The sequence below is a fragment of the Mya arenaria genome, chromosome 11 (genome assembly GCF_026914265.1).
Source record: "Mya arenaria isolate MELC-2E11 chromosome 11, ASM2691426v1".
NCBI lineage: Eukaryota > Metazoa > Mollusca > Bivalvia > Myida > Myidae > Mya > Mya arenaria.
In genome coordinates this window covers 38513986-38525771 of record NC_069132.1, presented here as the reverse complement: position 1 = coordinate 38525771, position 11786 = coordinate 38513986, and the positions used below count along the sequence as shown (strand labels likewise).

General features: G+C 35.5%; 1 protein-coding gene across 1 annotated transcript; it reads left to right on the top strand.

Annotated features, from left to right (window-relative positions):
* The first annotated feature begins 203 nt into the window (after window positions 1-203).
* On the top strand, window positions 204-11017 carry LOC128208520 (bifunctional glutamate/proline--tRNA ligase-like). Its single transcript, XM_052912079.1, has 11 exons — window positions 204-287; window positions 703-947; window positions 1553-1814; window positions 2624-2776; window positions 2995-3096; window positions 5178-5333; window positions 6168-6362; window positions 7335-7508; window positions 8356-8516; window positions 8797-8940; window positions 10861-11017. Exons 1-11 carry the CDS (start codon window positions 204-206, stop codon window positions 11015-11017), a joined length of 1833 nt encoding a protein of 610 aa, XP_052768039.1.
* Window positions 11018-11786: the final 769 nt, after the last annotated feature.

Below are 11786 nucleotides of genomic sequence, written 5' to 3'. Positions count from 1 at the left end.
AAAAAGGGTTTAATGAAATTCATGAAAAAATACTCACAGACCAAGAAAGTAATCTGTATCATATCGTAAAATTTTATTTTTTCTTAATGATGTTTAACTGAATAACCGGACAAGGACCTGTCATTAAAATAAATTTTGAAAGGTATATATTTTACCAATTACAAGGCAAGAGTACGGAGCCAGCAGGGGCACCAAACTGGGAAATGGCAGACGGTCCAGAAGCGGCTGCTCTCGGGGAAAAAATTAAAGCCAAAGAGAGAAAAGTCAGGGATCTGAAGGTTGCCAAAGTGAATGCTTAACCTTTTATTAATGTAAACTAAAGACAAATATTATTCTAGCCGCATGCTTTGGGAAGTTTATGTGTGATACTTTGACTTGTATGAACATTCTATGTAAACTCTGGCTATTAAGATTTCCTATTTTGTAATAGTACTGTGGCTTGTTAATTATTAATTGGGAAGAATCTGTATTTCTGCATTATGTACACATATTTGATGAATTTCTAAGAAAGGAGCGTGAATGATAATAAAATATTTTAATAACTTTTTTCAAAGTCATTGTAATATACATAAAAAAGCTCCTTATACTCCAGGATCCTATAAACAAGAACTCGAGGTGTGGACCGCGCTTGTCCTGATCAGGGATATTAATGAATAATCACTGACTAACATTATTCTAAAAAAAAATCACGTTTAATCACAGTATGTAGTGGACAAGGAGGTGTCCATCTTGCTCACCCTTAAAGCCCTGTACAAGATCTTGCCAGAGGAGGACTTGTCAGCGGCTGGTAGACAGGACAAGAAAAAGGGCAAGGGAGACAACAATGGGAAAAATGGAGATAATAAGGAGAACAGGGGAGATAAGCAAGTGAATATGCAGGAAAAGGCCCAGACGGAAAGCAAGAATGCTAAGGAGGCTGCCCCAGAGCATAGTAAGACACAGAGCAGGTCAGTAGTAGATTTAAAATACAAGACATTGTCAGCTTGTCTTCTTTTAGAAAAGTATATTTTTAACAATTGTCTTAGATTTGGTGTTGTTATCAGCGTCATGAATTGCAAAACTCTGAGCCGTTATTTAACGATGTTCAAACTATTCAGATGAAATTTGCTAGCCACAATACACATATGTTTAGCAAGGACCATAACTCTGGGTAATTGTCAACTTCTCATTGCTGGTTTGGAAGAAACAGACGAGCGTGGGCTTTCACTCCTCTCTTTAATTTATCTACAACATATAGTCGATCAAACACTCTCCGCATTCGATCATGTGAGTCCGATAAAATATTAAACTTGCCCATTATGAGGTCATATTTGACTGTTTATAAAAGGTATTTAAACTCTCTCTTGTCATGCTCGCCATAGCGGATTGGGTGTGATTGAATATTTTCTTGCCAGACCTAGATGTTCATTTGCAAATTTGAATTTTCGAGGACTATCTTTCTTCTCGCTTTGCGTTTATTGACTAGATGAGGTGTAAGGTAAAATTTTTGTTCATGGCACATTAATGAGACTTACCCATGCGTTATTAAACAATCACTAAATTTCTATTGCAGACTGTGTATTGAAGCCAAAAAGGAGGAAAATCTCTCAGACTGGTATTCTCAGATCATCACGAAGGCTGAACTGATTGAGTATTACGATGTCAGTGGTTTTTATATCCTGAGGCCCTGGTCTTACTCTATATGGGAGATCATCAAGGATTTCTTCGATACTGCGATTAAGCAGCTTGGGGTGGAAAACACATACTTCCCCTTGTTTCTTACAAACGCTAACCTGGAGAGGGAGAAAAAACACATTGAGGACTATGCTCCTGAGGTGATATAGAAATTTGATTTTTTTTTTTACAAAAAATGTCAACCTCTCAACCCTCAACTGCTTGTGCTTTAACCCCACACCCTTGCTTCAACAGCTTCTGATTGTTTTTGGAAGGTTACATGAGTGTTGTGGTACTAGGAGGTTGCCCACTAGGTTTTTTTAGCATAGGCACAGGTCTTGTTCCCCTTGTAAAGGATTGAAAGATTTAAAAAAAATTACCTTCAGGATAAGGATGCATTTTTGATGCAAATTACATTGACACTGATTGATAAACTTGTCAACACTTTAAGTTTAACTAACTGAAACTGATTATAAACATAAAGAACCTTGCTGAATGAAAACATTTTTATTTTAACAATTCGCTGCAGGGGCTGCCTGTGTAACAAAATCCGAAAAGGTGGATCAAAAACAGCAGACAAGTGAGACCGTCATGTTCCCGGTGTTCTTAATTCAAGTTTTCAAATTTTCCATTGCGGAAAGCGTGGTAATTAAATCTTGCAATTTGACTGTATAGAGCCGACCGCTGTCTACCCAAACAGTGAAACAGCCATTAACCTATTATACATTGCACAAGAGGTTTTTAGGGCGACACAGTCTGGCAAGTTGATCTTGCTGAGCCAATATACATCCGCTAGACCAGTTCAACATTTCCCGGCATACATTAATCTCTATTTCCAACTAGTTCACTGCAGGTTGCATGGATGAAGGTCTAGCAATTTTAACCTCGCTGAGCTGATTGATATATGCCGGTCACTGGAACGGTCATATACCCTTCATACTTTGATCTAGTTCAACTTTTTAAATTGCAGTTAGCATGGGTGACAAAACCTGGAAAATCTAAACTTGACGAGCAAATAGCCATCCGTCATTCCAGTGAAACTATCATTTACCCGGCGGTTGCAAAGTGGATAAAGACTCACAGGGACCTGCCCCTTAAACTGAACCAGTGGTGTAATGTAGTGGTAAGTAGACTACCTGAAATGTTTATTTGTGCTTTTTAGAGTTTTGGCTAGTCTGTTTTTCAAGAAAAAAAATTCATCATAGAAATGGCGTCATTATCGTGATTGGCGAGATAAACGCCAGACATATGCTTCTGATGCTATAATTAGAATGATTATTTACTGTGTTTTTGTAAATGCTTAGTATATTTTATAAAAGGTCCTTGAATTTTGTATTACAGCGTTGGGAGTTTAAACATCCACAGCCATTCCTGAGATCTCGTGAGTTCCTGTGGCAGGAGGGACACACAACCTGGTCAAACAAGGAGGATGCATGTGAGGAGGTAATTATAGGATTCTATGCCGTGCCGGTTGTGTTGAGGGCAGATCAATTTGTTTGGGAGGATGTAGCTTGAGGAGCATTACATGAATTTGTGTGACAAGATAAACGCAAGATAGATACATGTGAAGTTTAAGGGAGAGGATTGTATTAAAGGGGTGGAGACTGGCACTTATATGTAAGGGGAAGTATCTTAAGGACAAAATATTTCATGTGGCAGGAGGATGGTTATGAGGAAGTAATTGTTGATTTATACCCATTTATGTAAGCTCAAATTTAATGACAACTAAAAAGTCATATAAAGCATGCTGGAGTCTGTTTTCTGAATGCAAATCAATACTGGCTAAAATTTCATGTGTGTATTTAAAAACTAGAATATTCACCTTGTCTGGCTCAAACCTGTACATCTACAACATAATATCACCAGTCTACTTTCACCTTTACATGAGAAGGTATTAGTGATGTTGCAAAGACATGTAATGTGTATCACACTGTATTATGAACTAGTCCATGTGTCTTTTTTTCAAAGAAAAATTGTTAAACTATTGCCATGGCCTAGAAATCGGCCTACGAAATATTCAATCTTATCCATGACTGAAACAAGGCTCAAGACATTCAATTGAAACTGGTATTCATGTTGCTATACATAATATGAATATGTGCCGATGCCTGTAGGAAGGGGTACAAAGTCGGCAAAGTAGTTCATTAGAAACTCTAGTTTAAAGGTTCGCTGGTGGATTTTCATACGTGATTCATGTTTTTATGTTTTGTGTTTTCTAGTCGGAAACCATTAAAAAATATCGACTTAAAGGAATGGTTTTACATGTTTTTCTGATTCCCGTAGTGTGTCGGACAATAACTCACAGCTACTTAAAGGTCACACGTGGATTTTGACATATGTAACGATTTTTTGCTGTTAATCAAACACCATTTCTTACATTTTTTGTTTAATGTTGAAGTTTTTTAAAAACACTATACAACGAGCCAATTTTTCTCTTTTTTGCAGCACCCAGCCCTTTGAAAACCTGACTATTTAAATATGATTATGACATATGTAAGTGAAATACTACATTTCAATTATGTTACCATGGCAAAAAAGAACACTTTGATAAAAAGTAAATACAATTAAAAGTGTTTCTTAAAACATATATCTTCAAAAGCATAAATTCCCATAAAAGCATGCTATTTGCTTAAATATTTTCTAAATAAAAAACATAACAGCATTGCAAAAAACAATTACTTAAAATTATAAACTATAGCAACCTTTTTGAATGTCTTGAAAATTTTGTACTAATTTGAGTACGGACCATACGAAATATCATTTTGATTTCAAAATAATTTTATTGTAAACATTTATATTTTTTATGATCATTTTGATAAACTGAATATTTGCATTTCTGAAATTAACTCACTCGATTTTGTCTAGTGATCGTGATGTAAAAATTATAGTAATACAAAACATCTTTTTGTTATAGTTTTTCGTCACTTATATCATAGAAGCTGTTTTACAAGTAAATGATATAATACGAGTACTACTAACATGACACTATTTCATCTGCAATAGTTTTTCCATGTTTTTTTAGGATGTTTTCTTAATTCAGTTGCAATAGCAACATATTTTCATTGATGTTTTTATGTCACTTTTGATTGCACTTTTTAATATTTTTTCTTCAAAAGTGTGAGTATGTTTTATATAATTGTTCGTTATAAAATGTAAAACAACATTTGACTTTTTGACCGACAAATACCTCAATATTGCAATCAGTTTCATGTTATTTTTTATGCACACCATTTAAGCGAAAAGTGCCAAAAACAACGCCAAAATTTAAGATACCCTAATTTATTTTCCACTGAAATGTAAAGATAGTACTGATTCGGGTTTAGTTAAAAGGTTTTATTGTGACTTTGCCATCTTTGGTGCCATTTTCACAGGTGTCGTAAAAATATACAGCAAGGCCCACTATTCTGCCTAAATCAGTATCCAGTTATGCCCCTTGTTAGACTGAAATTCGTCAGAAGAGCATTGTTGTTTGCTCTGCTATGCGCTTATGTTCACTCACTGATATGTCATCTTTCACTCTCTAGGTGTACACGATTCTAGAGTTGTATGCCCAGGTGTATGAGTACTTGATGGCCATCCCAGTTGTGAGGGGCAGGAAGACTGAGAAGGAAAAGCTTGACGAAGTAGAGTTTACACTCACTGTCGAGGCTTATATCCCGGCTAGTGGTCGGGCTATTCAGGTCAGTGGTAATAAAGTATCATAAACTTGCAATATTAATAAGTTCAAAGGTTGCGGTGGAAAAGTTGGCCGGCGGAGATTTCACGACCTTCATCAAAGCTTTCATATCAGCTTGTGGTCGGGCTATACTGGTCAGTTGCTATATAGTATCATAAACTTGCAACACGTATGTATCCAGAGGTTGTGAAGGAAAGACTACTAAAATATATTCTACAACTTCGCTAATTCTGACATATCAGCCAGTGGTCTGGCTATACAGCTCAGTGGTATTTCAGTATCATAAACGTGTAACCTTCAACGATTTCTACGTTGGAAGAAAAATGTTTGTCGTCAGAGATTTCACAACCAGCCTATCGGCCAGTGGTCGAGGTGTACAAGTCATTAGTAATATATAAGTGTAAACCTGTACACTTCATCGAAAAAGAGTTCATTTAATTAAAATCTTATATTGGACTCAATCTGAATGGTATATCGGTAGTTTAGCGATTGATTAATAAAAAAAAATGACCAATACACTGAATGGAATTGTTGATGCAAGTCTGTAGATAAGGATACGTTTTATGTTGACAGGGTAAGCCTATGGTTAAGAATACAAGATCATATGCCAAATAGCTCAGTATTGTAAATATGTAACCTTGTAAATAATATGAATATAGCGGAGCTTCCACTGTCTTGCTATTGAGCCTTGCCTTAGTTGCATCACAGTAGAGTGTCAGCCTGCAGTTTATGGGTTCGTTTTGCACCAGATGCACATATGAATTCGTGATATGTTACACATTAATATATCAAGATGTACTAGTGATATTTTTATCATCAATAACCATGGTTTTTACAGGCTGCTACCAGTCACTACCTTGGCCATATCTTTTCCAAGATGTTTGAGGTCGTATACGAGGACCCGGAGACTCACGAGAAGAAGTATGTGTTCCAGAACTGTTGGGGACTGACGACTCGAACCATCGGGGTGATGTGTATGGTGCACGGGGACAATAAAGGCCTCGTGCTTCCACCCAGGGTGGCTTGCCTACAGGTAGCCGAAATGAATACATTTGTTTTTCCAATGCTCCCGAAATTGAGGCATATAGTAGTCAAGCTGTATAGCCATCTTTTCCTTAATGTTTCTTCCAATTTCTCGTATATTGAGTTGTAACTTGCTCAATTTCATGGGATGTCGCGTTTAGCGTATGGGTCAGGTCCTCGAAGGTCAAGATGTATTTGTAATGTTCATGTGAAAGGTCTTGTTTCAGTCGTCTTTCGAAAACTACGCATCCTTAATGTATTCTTCCTTGTTTTTAATTAAATGGTGAACTCTATCCTGAGTAAACACTTTCTTCTTCTAAGTTAAGAAAACGTAAATAATTCAACACTTACTGCCATTATAAACAATAAGAATTATTATTTATAAGATCGTATATTGTTTCTTTTAAACTCAAAGTGTTTGTCTTAGTTCTGGTGTTGGTGGCATTTAAGTGTTAAAACATCAGCTTTTTTCCACGGTTTAACCCTCATGAAAATATTTGAATGCAACTTTGCGCATATGTTGCATTCGCATATGCTCTATGGCGGTTTTGTTATAGAGGTGATTTTTCATTAAACAATACCTCTATATCCTTCTCATGTTTTCCTTAATTGTTCTGGACATTAAAGCTGCACTCTCATAGATTGATCGTTTTCATATTTATTTTTTTGTCCTGGAATGCGTCAATTGCGTAAATGTCTGGAAACCAGTTCTACGAGATTGCTGACAAAAGATCAGGTTGTTCTTTTCCATATTTACCTTCGAAATTTGATTTTCATTGGCTGGAAGCGTTGGCTGTTTTCAAAACAAGTGGTATCTGTCCTATTGTGATTAATTTTATATGACTGAAAGAAATGCATCAAAGTCAAATGTTTCTGAGACAACATCTAAATCATATATCGAAACTGTCAATCTTTGCGATTGCAGCTTTAAGTAAAAATATTGTTATTTCATTTGGCTCCTCCTTAGTTCGTATACTTCCAGGCTGTGATAGTGCCATGTGGGGTAACAGCTTCCCTGTCAGAGGCTGATACCAACAAGCTTATGTCGGCGTGTGAGGCTCTAAAGTCCTCCCTAGAAGCTGGAGGAGTGAGAGTAAAAGCTGACCTGCGTGATTATTACTCTCCGGGATGGAAGTGTAACTATTGGGAATTGAAGGTAAGTTTGCTAAATGCCTGTATGTGAACCACTAGACGCTGGAGGAGTAAGGACGAAAGCTGACCTCAGAGATAAATACTAGCCAGGATGGAAGCTTCTTACTAAGAATTGAAAGTAGTATTGCTAGATGTATGTGTGTGACGGCTATCAAATATAGATGTCGAAGGATGAGCTCAAAAGCTGACCACAGAGATAACTATTCTCAAGAATAGAAGTTCAACCACTTGGAATTAATAGTTACATGGTAACATGTTAAAATGTGTAGTCATTTCAAAATGCTGGGCAAGTATGGGCGAAACCATCTATGGGATAACTACTTATTTAACCACTTGAATTTAAACCACCAGGAATTAAAGGTAAGGATATACAAATATTAAAGACAGCGACGGAGGCCAGCTTTCTAAGATATCTACTTCCTGGGATAAATGTGTTTCTGTACTTACTGTATCTTTCTTGGAATAATGGCTTTAATTTTGTAATTTGTGAGACTAAAATGTACAAGGTTATTCGTCTTATTCCTTGGAGAAACTCGGCCTTAAGAACAAATATCTCGTTCAAATAACTACCCACTCACAGGGTGTTCCACAACCTATGGAGTGAAGTGTTTGGTACATGAAACAGTTCCAATTAGTGATCATACGTCGAGACATGGGCGCGAAACTCATCGTTAAGAACAATTATCTTGTACAAGTAATAAATAATCACCACTCACATAAAGGGTTTGCGTATAGAATTAGGGTCATCACATAAAACAGAACAAAGTAGTGTTTGTATGGCGTGATGCGGGCAAGACGCTAGCAGTCAAAAATATAATCTCGTACAAAAACAGAGAATATCTCGTTTTCAGGGCGTGCCATTGCGTATAGAGCTAGGTACATGGGACATGAAACAGAACCAGGTTGTGATCGTACGACGAGACACGGGCGAAAAACTCACCATCAAGAACGATAATCTTGTACAACGGGTCAAAAATCTCCTAGAGACAATACAGAAAGATATGTTTGACAAGTGAGTCCAATTCCTTTGCATGAATGTTTGTATAAAAAAAGACTGCGTCTATCAAATTCGAATCAACAAAGAAGCAAATTAAGAATTAATTAAGCAAGATGAACTTTGCTTGAAATAAATATTGAATTTGTTCTTATATTTGTTTCGACCAAAATCATTTACGATGAGAAATATTACTCAAAGTTTCTACTAACTCATTTAGAATTTATTGAAAAAATAGCAGATGTCTGATATGAATCCTTTTCGATTAGCAAACACAGTTAGATCATGTACATTTCAGAGCAAAGAAGGACCTAGACTCCAATATGACCGTGTCGCATAATTGGGATGAGTTCTGCAATGGCCTCGACCAAAACAAACTTATCCAGGCGCCATTTTGCGGGGAAATAACATGTGAAGATGCAATAAAGAAGGATAGCGCTAGGTAAGAATAGGTCGTAATTCAGGTGATCCTTATCCACTTTAGTTAAAACTAGTGGTCGGAATCCTACAAATGTTTACATAATTTAATGAAAATTTAAAACGGATGGGTGCTCAATTAATAATCGATCATTTTCATGCCTGTACAAAAACTACTTTCTGCAGTTTGGCTTCATTAGTTTCTGACAAAAAGTCTTGAAATATGTTGCCAACATAAAACATGTGAGCGAGTCCGTTAAACATTGTCATGGATGTATGCATTAAGTATTTTGCCCTTTCTTAACCGCATATTTATTAACTCGAAACACATAAATTTTCCCAATTATCCCTGATTGAAAACATCAATGTTATATTTTCGTTAATAATTACCAGAATTGGTTTGACAAATCTCAGCTTTCTTCAGTTAACCTGACTGAAAATTACTCAGTGCTAAAATTGTAGAGCTTTTTTATCCGATGATCGCTATCATACTAAGTGGAGTTTTACTACTGATGAATAAATTACGTCTGGTAAAGATTAGATTACATGTAATAAAAACACTGATTGGTATTTGAGGTCATACTTGAATAACCTACGGTTTTGAGTTTGTAAGGCTAGCAAAGAAAACGTAATTGTCATAACTTGGGTATTTGAATTATTTTAAAAATATTTCTAAAGCTATCCAATCGTGCAATTTGACAAAACACAGGCAAAGAGCAAAAGAACAGCTGATGAGACATTCAAATGACCCTTTACAATAATATTGCAACATATACAAATAGAAAGTGAAAATACATTGAGTAATTTTACAATAACCGGTTATTAGACATGTGTCATCAAACTAATTTCTCTTATTTTAGGTTATTTTAATGACCATGCCAATAAAGGGTTTAAGAAATCGGCCTTCACACCTATGTATTGACATGACTGCCAATTAAGATGTGCAATATTGCTCAAATTGCCTTGATGATATAAATGACATGTGTCAGTTATTTGCTATAAAATGTTGTCCATGTTTCAATATAACGTTCGTTCTTTGATATTTTTTTATATATTTCATGCAGTGTTGTAAAATGAGTCATAATTTACGTTTGTTTTTGTTTTTCATAGTTTCATTTAGATAACGTCAATCCAAAAATGCGGTTCCAAGGCACACGGAACGAACCTCCATTGGCGCATAACGTCATAACCGGGATATTACGAGATCGGTCGATCTTATTTCGCAACACAGTGGAAAGGAAATAATACGATTTTGTATTTTGTTTTGTTTTTCAAAACGTTTTGCATTTTGATAGAATATATTCTGAAATTGGAAATTTCAGAGGCTAATTTGTCGTAAGTAGGGTCCGTCGCGGGTCCCGTTACGACAAAGTAGGGTAAAGAGGCCCCGCCTATTACTATAACAAAAACGAATAGTTCACTATTATTTCTAAAAGGATCATTTTGACAATCGCATATTCGAATACACGATCGAAAGAATTACATAATACCAATATTACCCATGTATAAACAATCAGAACATGTGTTATAGGTTCAAAGATGCATTCTTACTCCCAAATAAGATTGACCACAAGTAATACAAATGTTATAATATACCAAAAAGGATAAAAAGGGATGAATAAATGTCGATAACAATGTTTCCATGAAGGATACCGAGTTGTATTTGAAATAAAGGTGCAGAAAACACGGCATTTCTACCTTATGAGACGATAGTAGATCACAATAAATATTTAAGTACTCACCAATCACGGTAACAATCGTGTTATCAGAAATAAATTATTAAAATTTGAGTAAGTAGTTAAAGGTGTATCACTTAAAAGGTATGTTTATTATGCATGTGTATGTATTGATTTTGAAAAGGTGTGTCACTTTAATCAATATGAATTAGTCTTTTGTCTTTAGTCTTTTGTCATACAATTATACAAATCTTTTTTTTCTATTTTAGGGATGTTGTGGTCGAGGAAGGAGAGCCTGATGTGGGGGCGAAGGGGCTGTGCATCCCCTTCAAGCAGCCCCAAGGGCTGGACAAGGGCACCAAGTGTATACACCCAGACTGCACTCGAGAGGCCAATAATTATACACTCTTTGGACGCAGCTATTAGTTCCTGTATTTTTTAAAATATCATTATGTTGTTTTTGCAAACTACTGGAATAAAGACTACATAGTTAAGATTAAGAAGATGACCTTTATATCTTTCACAGGGCCTCTCGATTTATGTTAAAGACTTCAGACAAAATTGAATTAAATTTTTGAATTGAGTTTTAAGTATAAATAATGTTATCCTTTAAAGGAAGGTACAACGTACATCATGAGCCACACTTCTTTTAAACTTTAAAGGTCTGAGTGTGTTAGACAGCTCAAATAGATTTTTAAAAACTAATTTAAACTTCAATTACTAAGTAGTTTTGTTAACAGATTGATGTTTCTGCTTAATTCCCGTCAAAAATGTTGTTATTTTGTTAAGGATCTGTGCAATCATGATAAAATATGATTTACTTACTGGTATGTTGCCTATCTTTTATACAGTTTCTAGAATCATGATTAAATTGATGCTTTTCACCTGTACCTTTCACACAGCATGTATTTATGTGGACTTTTCTGCCAGATTTGCTTTGCTTTAAGATTTTGCATTGACGATATCATCAATGTATTTATTGCAGTCTCAAGTGTTTTTTATGGAAAGGGCTGTATTATTTGTTTAAGAATCAGTGCTACTCAGGAATATAAGTTTATGTTTAAAGTGACATTACATTCAATTTCAGGGGTTCTTAAGCTCAGGATAAGTTCAAACATTATTTATTCATATTATTGATCAGTAATAAAGATTGCTTTTTCCTTGGACATATGCATAAAAACGGTAGGAAGCACAT